The 18099-nt window shown below is 39.0% G+C and overlaps 1 protein-coding gene across 12 annotated transcripts in view; it reads right to left on the reverse strand.

Annotated features, from left to right (window-relative positions):
- ZMYND8 (zinc finger MYND-type containing 8) overlaps nt 1–18099 on the reverse strand; it is an 81723-nt gene that overhangs the window by 1762 nt on the left and 61862 nt on the right. For 10 of the 12 annotated variants that reach the window (XM_082225839.1, XM_082225841.1, XM_082225845.1 and 7 more), the window contains 10 exons: nt 16894–17028; nt 15923–16075; nt 15050–15547; nt 12088–12453; nt 10313–10503; nt 7004–7084; nt 4915–4993; nt 4166–4405; nt 3781–3938; nt 1367–1456 (listed from right to left, as the gene is read on the reverse strand). In XM_082225839.1, the coding sequence (XP_082081965.1) occupies nt 1367–1456; nt 3781–3938; nt 4166–4405; nt 4915–4993; nt 7004–7084; nt 10313–10503; nt 12088–12453; nt 15050–15547; nt 15923–16075; nt 16894–17028 (1991 nt within the window). Of the gene's footprint in view, nt 1–1366; nt 1457–3780; nt 3939–4165; nt 4406–4914; nt 4994–7003; nt 7085–8670; nt 8740–10312; nt 10504–12087; nt 12454–15049; nt 15548–15922; nt 16076–16893; nt 17029–18099 lie in introns of those variants that run through there. The other 2 variants (XM_082225834.1, XR_014220584.1) reach the window with 2 other exon arrangements.

Genomic DNA, 18099 nt, shown 5'->3' on the forward strand with positions numbered 1-18099 from the left:
AACAAACTCTATGTATTGTTTAAACAATGTGTGTTCACTCAAATCAGATGGTAAATCCTGGTCTTCAAAGTGCTCACAAACCAACAATTTACAGGAGACAATGGGCACAACAGCTAAAAAATCAAACCATGATTGTGTTGTTTTCAAAATGTAGTAACCTGGAGACTTCCATCACATGTACCAGGAACTGATCCAGTGCTTTCTTTACACAAACTGTAGGATGAATATTGAACCATGCTGATGTGTTGAGCCCCTTTAAGGCATTAGGATTTATTACTAAACTCATATATGCATTCCACAATAGCATTAGGTCAGATGTTGCTAATAAAACATGTCTAATACTCACATAGTAAGAGAATTAGTGGATTTGGGCACTGTGCCTTGAAACAGTAGGATCGTTAGCATTATGACCACAGTAGGTCAGTAAATGTACATGGAACATTTGGTATGGCCAAACAGAACATTTGGTACTGACCATTGTAAATTATAGAATTAAATGTCAAGTAGGGCGAAAAATCACCAAGGCTCTCCCTCCTGCTTTAAGGCAGTGTTGTTAAAAATTAAAACAAGATCACCGGGACATCTGATTTTGAGGAAAACATGCCGCTCAGGAGGGATCAAACATGGTCAGCAAAGCAAGGTAAAACTCAACCAACAGAACTTTCTAAGGTAAAATCATTTTAGGCAGAAGTAAATCCCAGCACCACCCTCCATCTTCTAATTGTGGCGGAAAGTTTTTTTGAAACAAGAAGCTCCAAGTTCACTTTGTTACAAATAGCTCTAGCTCAGTCTCTCTGTTGAGCATTTTTGGGCCTGAAGAGCACAGGATGAATAGTTAAATTTTTGCTTACCACATGGTGATTGCACAAAAGAAATTAAGAAGCCTGAGGGATTAAATGGATGTGGAACAGTGGCCTAATTCCTACATCACAGCCAACATTTCCTATCTCAGCAGCAAAAGATAGTGACGTACAATGGCAATGCAACAATTCCAGAAACACAGAACATATATGCAATATTGTTAGGGCTTGGTTTGTTTGGCATAACCTGGATAGCGCTAAAATAAAACTTGTTCACATTGCAAAAAGCAAGAGCTCACCATATTTGCAGTAATGTTTACCCCCTCTCCCCCCAAAAATTGCAGCTGTAACTATGTGTGAATGTTGGCTAGTCTTTGAATCCTTGGTTGGCTCTATGATGAAATTATATGGCATGAGGGAAATGGAGATGTTGTACGGCAAAATAAGGCGTTTTACACTGCAAATATAGACTTGGGACCGGTGAATTCATGTCCTGATAACACAGGAGAAAACCCCGCCCCCCACAATAGATAATGAGCTGTTTCAATGCCAAAAGCAGTACTTACAATTGTGGGTTGAGTAGTTGGTATATAGGTGGTGGTCTGCGGGACCTGGACCAGTTTTATAGGCTGGCTGCTTGTCACACCTGTTGCTATCTGCAGAGACAGCACAGGCAACCTCAGCAAAAGGTTCAGCTTTTACATAAATGCCACCTATTTATTATTATCATAGAAATTTGTCAGATGTTTGGCTTGCGTTAAAATTTGCATCTCAATGAATTCACAGGTTACTTTTTTTGTTAATGAAACCAAAATTCAAAATATGAATGTGAGCAATGTATACAGCTTGATGTTTCAAAAACATGTAACAATTATGTGAAAGCAATTTGAGATTTTCAAGCAAAATGTTCCATGGTAGAAATTGTAGGCACCCAACATTTTCTTTGCAAATAATGCCAGATCATAGCAAAACACAGCACTGCTACAAGCAGAAGAGACTGCTCTTTTAAAAATACCTAAACATGCGTGTACCTAATTAGTCAGTCAAGGTTTTTTGGTAAGGATCATCACCAATTTCCAATGTGTTTCAAGCATCCCCCTCAATGAAAAAACACATGAAATCTAGAGAACAACTTATAAAGTTTTATGAACTAGGTTCACAGAAAGTGTGAGCTCATGAGTATACCTTGAGTCCTGTTCTCCAATATAGTTCAAATGAGACATGATGCAATTAAAGTACTGGTGAAGTAAATACTATATTGTTATTTTACTAAACACACAGGGTTTGGGGACGAAGGAATAAATATGCAATTCCAGCTCTTCATAAAGATATTGTCAGTGCGACAATGGTTATTCATATCTCTGATTAGAAATCATATCCTAATCCATCTGAAGAATGTTAATTGACATATACAAGGATATACAAGGCGTATGTAGCCAATGACAGCTTATGTATTCCAATGCCTGCCATTTATGTGGAGAAGTTAGGGTACAGAATTAGTTGAGGATATGGTAATTTGAGCAACAGTTTCAAACCTGAGTTTTGGGCGCTTGGTAGAAGTGCCGGGGCATGCTGTATGAGTGTATCTACAGGGCAAATACAATCTGCGATTCAAAGGGGCTAGAATAGAGAAAGGTTGATGGGCATTCATGCACCCAGAGCAATAGCTTTGACTCAATGAGACTCAATAAGAGTGGCAGAATATTGCATGAAATTTCATTAGGGCATGGCATGGTGAAGGACAAAACTGGTGCTGTTGTTTCTCCTAGAATTTCACTGAGAGACGGGCACCATTAACTACTCCTACCTGCAGAGTCACTTCCAGCACTGGCTGGACCCATGGATTTATGTTATGGAGTCCCACAGGGCTCCATCTTATCCCTCATGCTGTTCAGAGGCTGTGCAGGCACTGGGACAGTGTTTGGATACAGTGATGGGTTGGACTAGGGCTGATAAATGGAAATTGAATCTAGTTAAGATGGAGGTCCTTTGGGTGGGTGGTCTCTGGTCCAGGAATTAAGGGGTTGGCTTGTTCTGGATGGGGTGGCATCCCCGCCCCCCTTGATGGAGCAGCTTCGAAGTCTGGGGTACTCCTACAGGCCAAAGTGTCACTGAATATACAGATGGCTTTGGTGGGGCCTATATCCAGCTCTGGCTGGTTCATCAGCGGTGGCTGTTCTAGGACTGAGATAGTTTGGCCTCAGTAATCCATGCTCTGATAACCATACACATTAATGCAATGTGCTTTACATGAGGTTGTCCTTAATAACAGTCTGGAGGCTGCAACTAGTACTCAAGAGTAGCCAGAAGAGTGCATATCACTTCAAGTTCTGAGAGTGTTCATGGGTTGCCAGTGAACTTCAGGGTCCAATTCAAAGTGCTGGTACTAGTATACAAAGCCCTAAAGTACTTGAAGGAGTGTCTTCTGCCATATGTCTAAGCACACAGTTTACAATGGGGGGGGGGCTTCTTGCAGTACCAACACTGTGGATACCAAGGAGGGTGAAAAAGTATGAGAGGGGTTTCCTCTGCGGTAGTACAGCCAGAATGTAAAACACATTTTTATTTGCCCAGGCCTTTGGAAGGAGATAGGATTATTTGGGCACTGTCATTTTAATTACTGATTTTGGAATTGGTCTTATGAAATTTCACGTTGTCAGCTACCCTGGGCCCTCTTAAAGGAAGGAAGACTGGACACAAATAAATGAAATGAAATATGAGAGAGCCTAGATACATTTTGGTCCCTTCCCTTAAGAAATAACTTTGTAAGATTAAAGACAAATCTCTGAAATGTGTTTCAATTCATATGAATCCTCAAGAACCTTAACAGGAAACCAGAATTCAGTGTTTTAAACAGTCTCACAAATTTGACATGAAGGGGGTTGTGGTTAAGTAAAGAAGTATGTTGTAAGCCACCTTGAGAGTGGTTTTAACTTTGGAAAGGCAGCATACAAGTAAAAGGACTGACTGAAATACTTACTGTAACACTCTCCTTGCTCTTTTCAACAGCTGCCTCTTTTTCTTTTGGAGTACTGGCAGTTTCTGTAGGTGCCGGCTGTGCACTGGAGGTAGGCTGGGATGATTTATTTAATGTTTCTGTGCTAATTTCAGTATCCGTTTCTTGCTGTGTTGCAGTTGCTAAAGTGAAAACAAAAGGATTTCTAAATTATGTAACTGGATGATGTTCACTCACAAATAAGTTAAAACAGTTGTGAGGAACCTTTGGCCCTCCAGATGTTGCTGAACTACAACTCTCACCATCCCTGGGTATTGGTCAGGCTTCGTGGAACTCATGGGAATTGTAGCGTGGCAACATCTAGAAGGTCAAAGGTTTCCCACACTTGGGTTAAAAAGATATTGTTTACCTGACTGTGTGCAGGACTTCATGTGTTCCGGCCAATGGGCTTGCTGGCAAGGGTAGTCGCAGTAACTGGTATTCCAACAACAGTAGAAAATCGCTTCTTTTTTGCAGTTGGCACACCACTGCTTCTTTTTGGTTTCATCCACAGCTTGCTGCTTTTCCAGTTCCAGCTGCTTCTTCACTTCGGCAATCAAACGATCTCTTTCCTGTTCCAAACTCTGACGCATTTCAGCCATTGTGAGTTCTAGTCAACAGACAGACAGCATATAGTCAACAGTGGGTCCAAATGGTAATTTAGAAATTTAAGTTTTAGCTCCAGATGCATTAGTGACTTTTAGATGAAAAAAACCCAGCTTCATTCTGTAACTGCAAGTGCAGCATTAGGCAACATATCTACCAAACTAGTGATTATTGGTTCTCATGAATGAACTATAAATGAACAATTACTATCCAAATTGCAGTTTAACTTGCTTTCTGGATTTCAAAAAGAGTAAGCATATTTCCATTCTCAAAACAGTACATATTTAAATTGTGGTTCAGGAAATACTATATTGAGCTGGTTCAGATGTCTGAACTGGCCCACTCTAACTGACTGTACATGTGAGGAACAGTCTAAGATGGCATGTTCCATCACATTTTCTACTCTTTCTAGGGAGGACAATTTGTACTATCACAGAGTTGCAGCTGAGATACTGCCATGGCCTTTTAAAAAATAAGTGGCAACATCATTATTTTGAACTGCATTTTTTATACCCAGATTGTGTTTCATTTCTGAAAGTTCCTGCTGATGTAACCACTGAAGCTTTTCTATTTCAATTCTCAAACGACGAATCTGGAATATCAAAGAAATAATTAGGTCACTTGATTTAAAAAAAGGCTTTTCAACCCTATGAGTTTTGGATTTAATTTGCATAAGTTTGCATATGAACAAAATGATTCTGAAGGGAAAAAAGCACCCTCTCTTGGTTTTTAGAAGATACATTTCTGTTTCCCAATAATCACCATATCAGAAAAGGCATTCCAACCTGTGTGTAAAAAGGAATGCTTCCTATGGAATTGTATCTATTTACTATTAAAAATAACTAACATTTTTTATAACCCATGGCTCAACTAATAACGGGTATATTTAAACTGACTAAGTGACTTTAGAGTTCCATGATTCATACTTTAGGTTTCCCTTCTTCTAAATAAAATTTCAAATAAAATAAAGTAAAACACACACACACACACACACACGCACGCACACACACACACACACACACACACCCAATACATAAATAGAAGTGCTTAGTTTGCTGGTTTTAACCAATTATTGCATGATTCCAAAAGAGCACTAGGAATTTATGCCAACAGTGATGAGAAACAAGGCAAATTTAGTCCTTCTGGTATTTCAAACAGTAAACAGAGAGAAAACTAGGAAACTGATAAAAAAAAAACTTTCACACTCATAATAAGAGATTTTAGCAAAATTCATCAGCAAAATGGATAGCAAATGGAGCAATTTTTCTCTAATAATACTGCTAGGGAATCTGTACACAAAAAAATGAGAGTCCTTAAGAGGAACCTACATATATTAAATATGTATCCTGCAGAATTTACAAGAATGGTTCTACATGAAGAACTCAATATTTTTTAATGTTTCATACAGGTATATGGACCAGGATTAATAGTTAGCACCGTAGTGAATGACAAAAGTAAAGTGCCCCAACTGATTTAATTTTCATTTTGCTGCTATTAAAAGTTTTGCTTGTTTTATGTTGTAAGCTGCTCTGAAAAAGTTGTGTTATAACACAGGCTATAAAGGTAGTTCGTAAATAAATAAACATTCAGAAAAATTGACTTTAAAGAAAAATAACTGTCTTTTTTAAAAAAAAGAGGGAGAGAGAAGGCTGTTTTTTAATGCAATGTCACGATCAGCATGCTTCTGTAAATCATTAGTTGCCTACAGAACTCTGAGTAACATGGGCATCGCACAGTCACTCTCTCCCCTCCCTTGCTACGTGGCATGAAAAAGAGAAGGGTTAGTTAATGTGCCTGAATCACAGGAAAGAAAAAAGATAAGATACTGAAAATAATTTTCCCTCATCCTTTCCTTCCTGTTTTTCATGCTCCATGAAAACAATATATTTACTAAACAAATTGAGGTGGTGACACTGGTTGTACTCTTATGTAATGCTAAACAATGGTTTAGCCCTATGTGTGCAAGCCAGAATAAGCTCCCTGTTAATTGAGTATTTCAAATTGTAAACTGGACCTAAGATATTTTGCTTGCGTAAACAAGTTAGATTTCGAAGGCTTGAAGGAAAATCTTGGAATAGCTAGTCTGCCGTGCATTTAAGGAAGTACAGTTGGACCTCGAGTTAAGAACTTAATTCGTTCTGGAGGTCCATTCTTAACCTGAAACAGTTCTTAACCTGAGGTACCACTTTAGCTAATGGGGCCTCCCGCTGCTGCCGTCATGCGATTTCTGTTTTCATGCTGAAGCAAAATTCTTAACCTGAGGTACTATTTCTGGGTTAGCAGACTCTGTAACCTGAAGCGTCTGTATCCTGAGGTACCACTGTAGAGCTATTATATTGTCATTGTCTGGCACAGTAGTAGCAGCTTTTAGCAAGAGCAACCTAGTTAAAATTTCAGGCTATAAACTTTAATGAGCTCCTCTCTCACACAGTATGCAACCAGTAGTTTTCACAATAGTTGGTATTAGATCAGACAAGAGGCTAGAACTCAAATACATATCTGCAGAATATTTAAAAGGCAGATTTCTACTTATTTTAAAAGTGTTTCACATTTTATTTTTTAAAGAAAAAAATGTGACTTGCTGATGGCAAAAGACACTGACCTCAGCAATTGTGCTTCCAGTAGTATTTTTTGAAAGGTCATTGTATATTTCTGTCATTGTTCCTTTTATGGCATCCATCATCTGTTTAAAAAGAAAGTTTATTAAGGAATTAAAAGTGATCTTGCTTTTTAAATTTCTTTATCCTGGGAACATTCCATAATTTCTTATGTAGGATATTATAAAAACTACTGACACATTTTTCTTTGAATGGATTTTGTAAATCATATCAATAATATAAAAGAAACCCAGCAACCACTGTATCTTAGGTCATAGTGATACCTCTTGACCTCTGAGATTCATCCACTCCACACACAATGGATAGAAGTGAACAACTGAGCTTTAGGAAGAACTTTCTGCAATAAATGCTGCTCAATAGTGGAACGAACTACCTTGAAGGGTTGCGGACTCTCCCTCACTGGAGGTTTTTACACAGAGGTTAGATGGCCATCTGTCAGGGATTCTTTAGCAATGATTCCTGCATTGCAAGTGGTTGGGCTAGATGGCCCTTTGGGTTGCTTCACACTATATTTCTATGATTCTATGAACTTGGGTGGGATTCTGTGTGTGAATAAAAATATCACCTCTCCATTTAGTTCTTTTGATATCAGTTTCTAATCTTATTATGAGTAAAATCTCAGAAATCAAATAGCAAGTGATTATACAGAGCCATTATAAATGATTGCATGCAACATGATTGCATACCTGCCGGGGGGGCGTGTATCTGTGTGTGCCTCAGACAACAATGTGGGGTGCCACGTGCTATGGTTAAATCACTTTACAGTATGTTTAGTTTGGTAGCCAGACAACTGGACTCTCAGACATGTGGCGAGTTCATAGTTCACTATTTACTTTTTCAACCTGAATGCCATAGGTTCTCTCTAGATGGTGTTAAATTACAATATTGCCATGTATCTGTAATGCCATAAGAGCATTCAAATCACCAACCACCATGTCAAAACACAGAATTCCATGTTGGCATTATTATAGCAGTTAGATCTCAAAATGACAAGCAGAATCCAACTCTATTCGCTTGCATACATCAGACACCAACGAAGCATTCTGGAGCCGTTTACTTTTAATTTTAGTCCTAATTTATGCATTGAGAGTCTGAAATGCAGTACTCTGGGAATCTGTTCACAGTCTACCATGCAAGCTGCTGATGCAGGATCAGATGTCAACATTCATGAGGTAGTAAAATGGATCAAGATACCTACAGGACTGAGATGGGAGAAAGAAACTGCATGAACTTTCTAAACATCATTTGTGACTTTATACATGGCATCAACTCACTGAGCGGTTTAGATAAACAGAGCAGATACCTGTGTTTCTCTCCACTTCATGCAAATGGCTACATTGGAAAATGATGGGAGGAATTCCTCATTTTTGCTTTTCACGTCTATTTTTTTTTTATAGTAAGGTTCAATTTCTTAATTAAATAAAGTTACATCAATAGAAACTGGAATGGCTTCTTAAAATAAAGACACTGGAGGCGGCAAATGCACTTCGTAAACATTTAAAGCACCACCCCTGGATGGCTCATTTTTCATCATTCTAAAACCTCTCATTATGTTTAAATGAACACATTTTAGAAGAACCACTTCACGCAAGAAGCAGGAGTTGTTTTTACTTCATGATTTTGGTACCTGAACAAAAATGGAATTACTTACTTGTCATTAATTGTTCTTCCAGTTGTGCTGCCCCTGTGTAGTCTCACTAGTGGTGTTAAGGTACGCCAGCTGTAACACACGGGGAAACTTTCACAGCAGTATTTTAAACTGGCCAGCTATGCACTTAAGCTTGATGTTCAATGAAGCACCTGTTTACAGCCTTGCCTGCTCAGTTCTCATTCTGGCCACTTCTCCTTTGTCTTCCTTGAAGGAGTTCAGGTAGTACACAAGGCTAGTTTACCCAGGCAAGAAAGTATGGCTGAAAGATGCTGACTTGCCCAAGGCCAACCAATGAACTTTATGACTTACAAGTGATTTGAAATCTACTATTTCTCTCTTGCATATACAGAATGTGTAGCAAGTTTTTCAGGGAGAAGGTATGCAAGACTAGGCTTTACAGCCCTGCCTAAAAATAAAAATGTCAACCCTTCATATACAGTCCTTTATCTACCACATGTGTACCAGCTTAAAGCCTTTGGAACTGTTGTGTCACAGCTTGCACACATTAATTACAGGACAGTCCATCCTCTATCCCCACTCCACCACCAAAGCCCCCATATCTGTTTGGAAGCCATGTTTGGCAACTGTAGCTGAAAGCGCTTATCCAAAGATGCTGGCTTTCCCAAGCAAGAACCAATTGGTCACTGTGGCATACCACTTGCCCAGATAGGCCAAGCAAAAGCATCAGCTTCCCTGGCTACCAGAAACTCATATAGCTCAGCTACTCTCATACAGCTGTATCCAATGGGCTCCTGTACCAAATAGCTTCTATAGAGATAGCTTTACATATCTGTAAGACTACTCTGTCCCAAGAAGTGCAGGGTTTAAGACTATTACTGTGACATCATTGCTCTGTACACTGAAGTGGAAAATACTCAGCTCAGAATACCATTTTTTTCCTAACAGAATATCAAAAATTCTCTCTTGTAGCCTTTACGCAAGAACACCTACATGGTGCCATCTCAGAGTCTTCCTTCAAATTCCACAAAGGCCCCCTTTTCTATTAAGCCTCAGGCTTAATATTTAGATCCTCATCTCCAATTGGAGCAAAGTTTAAGGACATGAAACTTGTATTAATTTTTCTCTACTTTTCTCCTACTGCTTAAATATAGATTTTAGGCTCCTTGAGGCAAGCACTTGCATTTGTTTTCTCATTATTATTTTAATGCACCATACAGATGGTTGTCTATGCTTAAAGAAACACGCACGAAGTAGAAAAAAAAGCTTTGTCAAACACTACAGATAAATCTGATAAGTACTAATAAAATTATGATGTGCATACATATATCCACACATGTTGGGTTAATAAAATTTATCCATAAATGTATGTTAACCATGCATACATTCGGGCTGTTTTTGTCTCTTCCCTCCATCCCTGACCCCAAAACCCAAGCTTCTGTTTTTGGAGAACTACGGCAGGAAAAGTTGCAGTGCTTCCAGCTACACACCAGCAGCCAGTTTAAAATATTGCTGTTAAGGTTCTTCCACGTGTTCAAAGGTTAAACTTATCCACATCACAGGATGAGGAAAAATGTTCAGGCAAGTGGATAACCTGCTTTGTTGCACATCAGCAACTGCATTAACTTCAAAGTAAAACTTGTAAGAATGTAGTGCTTTTTAAAAACAAAAACAAAAAACTTACTTTACTAGTATACTTAGCAATATCTGCAGCCACATCTGCTGAAGCTGTTGCTATTGGCAAGTCTGTATTAACTGAAGATGAAAGTGTACTTGCTGATCCAGAACTGGTTACTATGGAAACAGGTTGAGTGCTTGTAACCAAGGTAATGGTTGACGTTGAAGTACTCTGAGTAATTTCTTTTTGCTGTACAGCTAAGGACACAAAACAAACCCACAAGTGAATCACTGCAGATTTCAATGCTTTTGAAATGTCAAAAAACAGGCAAACCAATGCTAAATAAATGCTGTCCAATAGCTTTTCACAGCTCAATCTTGAACATTTGTGTTGGTGGATTGGTGTGTGATGCTCCCATAATACTTCTTGCAGTGGTGACATACCTTATTCTGTGACAATATGCTGGCATAACTGTGTAAACCAGGGCAGAAAACCCTAAGACAAGGCAGTTAAGGATTCTTAGGGCAACTTTTAGTGAGTGTCTATGCTGGTTTCACCAGCCACTGGAAAATACTCCTTAAAATGTACCATAGTGGGATAATACCTTGATTATGGCCAAGTAAAATGTCACAAAGTAGTGAACAAGCTGTTGAGTTATTAGGAACTGTTCCAGTATGATATTAAGCAAAATGGGACATGGAGGGAGAGAAGGGGGGGAGCTGCAAATTCGGTTGATGGCCCAAAATCTACAGATTACAACTGTCTAAAGATATTAGGAAGATTTAATTAGATTAGTATCTGTTGGGCGCAAATTAAATTTCAAAATTAATTAGATTAAGAACTGCTAGGACAATAATAATAATGGCTGTTTCCCCATTTTTGGAAAATAAGAAATCTAGAAGTTACTTGGATCTATCCTCTTAAAAGGTTGGCACTCTTCGTTTTCATAACCATGTTTCACAGAAAATAAAAAACCTTCTTTCTTCACATAACAAGGGATCAACATGTTCTTTAAGGACAGCTTTATAACCAATCAAAATTATATGGTGGAATCTAACATTGCACAATGGACTTTATTTTCCTCACCTCTTCATTGCAGCCATGCCCTAGTCCCCTGTCACACAAACAATTTGCACGGGAGGGTTTTCTAACTCTCCAGAGCAGATTTTAAGGGTGTGGGGGGTTATAAAGGGAGGGACTCAAGCACAGACAGCATTAGATACAACCTATATTGTGCCTCTCCATATTGATACAAGATAAGCTATGCCTTATCCCTGAAGTAGTTCACTTTCTTCCACCAATAAATATTGGTGATTGCAATCATTTCCCTTCATATGGTTATTTCCACTTAAGAGAGCTCATTTTTCAGTTATAGATACATTTCATTTTATAATACTTACGAAATAATTAAAACTACAGTGGAAAGATATTGCAGTTCACATTCCAACTAAAATGCTGCAGATAAACAAATTATTTTAAGTACTGTTGTACCTTGGCTCCCAAACGCCTTGGGTCCCAAACGCAACAAACCCAGAAGTGAGTGTTCTGGTTTGCAAACGTTCTTTGGAAACCGAATGTCTGGTGCGGCTTCCACAGCTTCTGATTGGCTGCAGGAGCTTCCTGCAGCCAATCGGAAGCTACGGCCTGGTTTCCAAATGTTTTGGAAGTCGAATGGACTTCCAAGGTACCACTGTACACTTAAGGACCACACTGGGAGAGCGATTTTGCATTTTCATATCTTTACAGGACCCATATTTATGGAAGAATAGTTTGAAGTACTTGAGCACAATGACCACAGCAAGAATACAGCAGTGAGAACAAAATGGGAAAGGTGATAATACCTTTCACGGCTTGTCTTGTCTGATATCTTGTTCCTTGGGAGGACTGAGGTTGCTGCTGCTGACTCTGTTGCTGCTGCTGTTGCCTTTGCACCTTCTGCATATGCCATTTCTGAGAAGAAGTCTGAAATTTGTTTGAAGAATTCCATACTACCCGTTGGACTGCTGGGGCAGTTTCCTTTGGTAGAAGCGGCCTCTGCTTCTTCACTGGGCTCCCGGTGGCTGCAGCTGGAGTGCTGGCAGCAGAAGTAGTGCTTATTGTAGCTGTGACACCAGCTGGAGGAGTCTGGGATGCGGATCGAGTAAGCACCTGAGTTTCAGTTGGAGGCTGACTACTTACTGTTGAAGAAGGTGGTGTTTTAGCTGCAGCTAAGTGGGTAGAAAAGAAACATGATCTTTTTTACTGACAATTCAGGTAATACAAAACCCAGTTACTGTGAGCAACATAGTACAACAGATATCTGTGCACATAATTATTTTTCAGTGGGTGAAAGTTGCATTGTTCATTGCCAGCTGACTTTCAAAAGCAATTTACACATCACAGACCTACAAATGCCATCTTTTTGCCTGCAGAGAAAACGTGATGAAGTAAAAGAAAGTAAACTGAGTTCTGCGGGGTATATGTTTGTCACTCTAGGAGCCTCGAAACTTTCATTTTGACCCTTACATCATCTACTCTAGAACTATTTTTAGTCCCTCACATCATACAGATGATGCCTCTGAGCTGCTCTTTATCCTTGTTTTACAATGACATATATTAGGTTTTGAAACGTCTTCATTCAGATTATGAAACCATCCTTAATTATTGCACTCAGCAGAAGTTTCAGGAATTTGCTACTATAGGCAGCACACACACCAAGATTTCAAGACTCTCATGATCACATGTTCTCTGGTGATTTGATACTACTACAGCAGTACCTCGTTTTGCGACCAGGATCCGTTCCGGAGCCCCGGTCGCGGGCTGAAAAGGACACTGGACAAAGCGCCGCATCTGTGCATGCGTGCGGAGTAGTTTGTGCTTCTGCACATGCACGAGCAGTGAACCCAGAAGTAACCCATTCCAATACTTCCGGGTTTGCTGTGGACGTTTAACAGAACGGGTGCGCGACGAGGCGGACACTAGACGAGTTACCACTGTATAAACTAATTGTAATATATGCAGTCCAAACCAAAAATTACATAAAACTCAGAAACTATAGAACAAAACACAAAATTCGCTTACAAATAACACCAGCAAAGGTGACACAAATTCAACTCTCCCTTTCTCACATTAAATACCGAAAGGTTTGAAATAATCTCAAAAAAAAAAACTTCTTGAAGTGTTTCTAACCTTTCTATCTACCATCTTCCTTGTCTGAGCATTGGAGAATACAGATCAGGGATTGGGAACCAAAGGTCCCTCCAGATGTTGTTGAACTCAAACTCCCATCATCCAAGACCACTGGCCAGACTGGTAGGGGCTTATGGGAGTCCAACATCTGAAGGGTGATAAGATACTAATACTCTGCACATACTGACAAAAGCTAGTGCAATTCTAGAGTACAGCTGCATGTTTTCAAGCCACTGTAGCAAAGATACATTTTTGGAAGATACAGTTGAACCTCCATTTACATAATCCTCTGGTTACATAAATTTCGGGATGCGTGTGGCAAACCCAGAAGTATTTTACCGGGTTTCGCTGCGCACGCATGCACAGAAGTGGTCCTCAGGTTGCAGAAACCTTGGGATCCGACCAGACCTCTGGAACAGATCCTGTCCACAAGCGGAGGTACCACTGTATTACTAATGCCTTGCTTTTTTCAGCAGGTGATTCCTTCATCTCTCCTTCCTCACCCTCACCCCCCGCAGTTGTAGAAGCACACTACAGGGGCACAGGCCACCTGCCTCTGTACAGCACAGTGGGATGACTTCAGGTATATTCAAAGTACACACAGTGCATACAGTGGCACATGGGGGGGGCTGCTTCCCCACTACGCACACCCATTTCCCATTTGCGGCTGTGTGAACTGTCCCTAGCAGCCCTGCTTCCTGGGCTGCAGTTTAGCACTCAGTTGTGCATCCCTAGCCCTATTCACTACAGCAGCACTCATCACATGTCTGTGCATGCAACTGAAACAGTCTACTTTGATTATTTTAAAAATCCAGAACTGATAATTTTTATTCTAACCTTATTCTTCAAAATATTTGTTGAGAAGGAACTTCCTCATAGTAAGAGCTGTCTGACAGTGGAATGGACTCCCTTGGAAGGTGGTGGACTCTTCTTCACTGGAGGTTTATAAGCAGAGGTTGGATAGCCCTCTGTCATGGATGCTTTAGCTGAGATGCCTGCATTGCAGGGGATTGGACTAGATGATCCTTGGGATCCCTTTCAACTCTACACTTCTTTTTAAGACTTTTAGAGAAAAGCACAACAGTATCTTACATTGAAATCAGACTGATCACAGTCTGCTAAACCAAAACATGCTGTTCTCCTGTGGAGCATGGCTACGCTCATTTTAAAATGCAGAACAATTTGCTTTGCAGGCCTCTATTTCTGGCACCTTGTGGAATGCATGAGCTATATTCATGGGTTAGAAGCTGATTTGTTAATGGTCCTACAGTGGGGCTTTGTTTTATTTTGATCCCTTTCTGTTTTTACTGTAAGCACAAGTATTTCCTCAATGCTCAAACAGTGAGAAAATACAAAGACAGCATTTGAACCTTGTGCAATAAAGGTTCCAAAATCGATATCTATATGTGCATGTTCGACAACATTGAGCAAATATTATTTGAGAAGTAATCCTCAAAATAGCTGCACTGTTAGATTTTTAAGGAAAATAAAATTATTTCCACCCCATTCTAGAAGCACACATTCACACACACACCACATAAGGTATCAGGATTTCCGGGACTGAACACCACAGACAGCAAAGTGCTTAATCTTAGATTGCCAATACACATAACAGGAAAAAGTATATTTTTCTACCTTCTTGCTTAGGAGGAGATTCCTTGGGTTCTTTTTTATTTTTGCGTCCCTCACGCCCACACTGATCTTCACCTAGGTCAATAACAAGTTCACTTTCTGAGTCAGAGTCCAGACCAAGATGTACTGTTGGCGAGTCAGTCTCATCTTTACCTTTCAACTTCTCTTTTGTAGGCTGTGACAAACTTTTCCCCTTTTCAGAAACTTCTTTATCAGAGTCTACATTTGCCTTTTCTTTGACAGGGGTATCTGTTTTCTCCACTTCTGAGACTGTACTTTTAATTTCTTCTTTTTCTTCAGTTGGCGTTGGTGGTTTTGGTTTTTTTTTCATGGCCAAGGATTCTTTGTCACTTCTTGCACCTTCTTTTTCTTCTTCTTCCTGATCGTTCTTGGATTTCTGTTCATCATCACTGATATATTCACTATCACTAGAATCTGACTTTTCAGAGTCCTCTGAGTCGCTATGTTCTACTGCAACATCTTCAGATATTTCATTGATCCCTAAGTACAAAAGAAGACTTTTTTTTATTCATATATTTCTACCACACACCTCTTTACAATTATTGAGGCTTATAAAACTTAAGAATTAAGCTATAGATATAAAATAATGAGCACACATACATTGTAACAGACTAATTATATACCATACCTATAATAATTCTGTGAAGTAGGTTGTTCAAGTATTAGTTTTGCAAGCAAGGCTCATTTGCCTCCCCAAATAAAGAAGCTTTGAACCCTGGTCTGCTAAGATGCAAGCCAAACTCTCTGCACAAAGGACAACACACCATATTTAAGATTTCCCCCCATTTATGTTAAAATGAACAATGTTTCAACTCTAATGCTTTCAACACAAATTTGATATTACCATGTGCATACCTAACTGTGCTTTACAGCTCTCTATTGTCTTGTCAAGATTAAGCTGGAACCTGCTGCGAATTTGCCGCTTTGGGGAAATCAGTGGCGCAGGTGTGGATTGCTGCTGGACTGATTCACTCAACTCTTTCAGATCCATCTCAGCTTTACTACGATCTAGAATATTAAATAAAAGTGTTTTCATTACGTAACACAGCTTAAACAGAAATTGTTTTTGTCAAGGAAAAAACCTAATTCAATCAGTCCACTTTCAGTATTAATACTTGGTAATATTTACCACATATATGACAACATTTCAAAATAAATGCTGAACAACTATTTGGAAGCATGTCTGCAATCCCAGAAACAATTTCACAGAAGTTGATCAGATTTCAATTTCAGATTTAATTTTCACTGAAGTTGATGTGAAGGTTTGCAGTCACAGAGTACAATTGAGTATAACTCCTTCTATAATCAAAGCCGTATTGAGTGAGAATTAAAGAAGAGTCCAACTCTGATCCTTAATTATGCTGATGCAAAAACCTTATACTGTCGCATACTTAGCATAATGCTTTGTCAAGCCCTAGTCAGTGTTCTCACAAAACGTATCCATCAAAGTTATACAAATTGCCTGAAGTCAGGCTGATTGGGAAAATCACTGGTATCACCTATATGTTTATGCTATCCAAGGACCAGAGGATTTTGTCAGAAATATTGAGTTTTATACAAGAATAAGGAACTATGGTTTTTGGTAGCAGGTAAGCAAATATCATTTAGTTCTCAGAATCCTGTATCTGCTTAACTATGTACTTTCCCAGATATTTTAAAAGCATTTAAAATATCCTTAAACTGAATGAAATTGCTTCAGTTGGGAAACAGGAAGTTTACCTGTCCACATTTATGATTCTGCACTCATAGAATCACCTTGAACTTCTCATACGTATAAGCAAATAGCATTGATAAAATGAAAGCTGGTACTGACAATTTTAACTCACCAAGATTCAGATTCAGAATGCTTCCTGGAGTGGATGTTCTTTCTTGTTTAGCAGGCGTTGAGACTTGAGGAGAGAAAGGTTTGGGGCTGCCAGATAAGCTCCCTGCTTGGCCTGTCCTTGTTGGTGCTGGAGAAGCTGACAAAGTAGACAATTGACATAACTGCCATTTCAAAATATGACTGAAACCCCTTATTCAGGTATGACCAAGGTCTTGGGTCCACTCTGTGGGATTTGTAGCATTTTTGCTTTGAACAGGAAGCCCACCCCCCACCCCGGTTGTGGTTTTCACTTACTGGATTTTGCATTGCAGATTAGATTTTTTGCACACAAAAAATCGGTATTTTACATTAAAAATACATTTTATGAGAAAATATACTGAAAAATGTTTATTTTATACAAAATGTGTACCAATTAAATGCAGACTTTGCATGTTCTTTCAGAAAAGTCAGAAGGACGGGACAGGAGTGCCAGTGAAAATGATATGAAACAGGAAAGCAGTAGGCTGCTTGTTTCATCCCTAATCCTTCCACAGCATAAGTGTTAGAAAATATGAGGGCCCTTATTAAGTAGCTGCACTGAAATAAAAAGAGTGCAAAAATTGTGAATTTATTTAAACAATTTCAACTGAGAATAAAATTCTCTTTTATTATGTCAAGTAAGATTAATTATACCAATGATGTGTTGATTAGCATAGATAACTAATTAGTTAGGAATGCTTTCAGATACTATCAACTTGCCAGTTCTCACTTTGGAAAGTTTTAGGCCTACTTCCCCATTTATCTCTACCCACCTTAGATTCTGGTAAATTTCACCTGTATGTGGATTTCCTATACCATATTATTCTCAAGACACTGTTCCAACTTGCTAAATCAAAACAAACTATTTTGAAACATGACTGAGCTTCTCTACAGGTTTTACAGCTTGCTTGCTTATTAAGATAGTTTAAATTGAATGTCTTGCAAAAAAAGTATTTATCAAATTCTAACATGCTGTTTTGCCAGCAAGTTAAGCCAAAGAACCCTAGTTTAATATTTGCAAAGCAGAGAAATCTTTCATTATACTATTTAGCCTTCAAATTTAAGATGCTTCATGTCATCACTTCTTCTAATAGCAAACTCAGGTGGAGAATAGCAACAAGACAGTAGCCAAAACAGGGTCACAGAGAAACAAGGAGATATCAGCATGCTTGGAAGAATGCCATGGTCT

This window comes from Podarcis vaucheri (assembly GCF_965113315.1).
Source record: "Podarcis vaucheri genome assembly, chromosome: 6".
In the NCBI taxonomy this organism is placed as follows: domain Eukaryota; kingdom Metazoa; phylum Chordata; class Lepidosauria; order Squamata; family Lacertidae; genus Podarcis; species Podarcis vaucheri.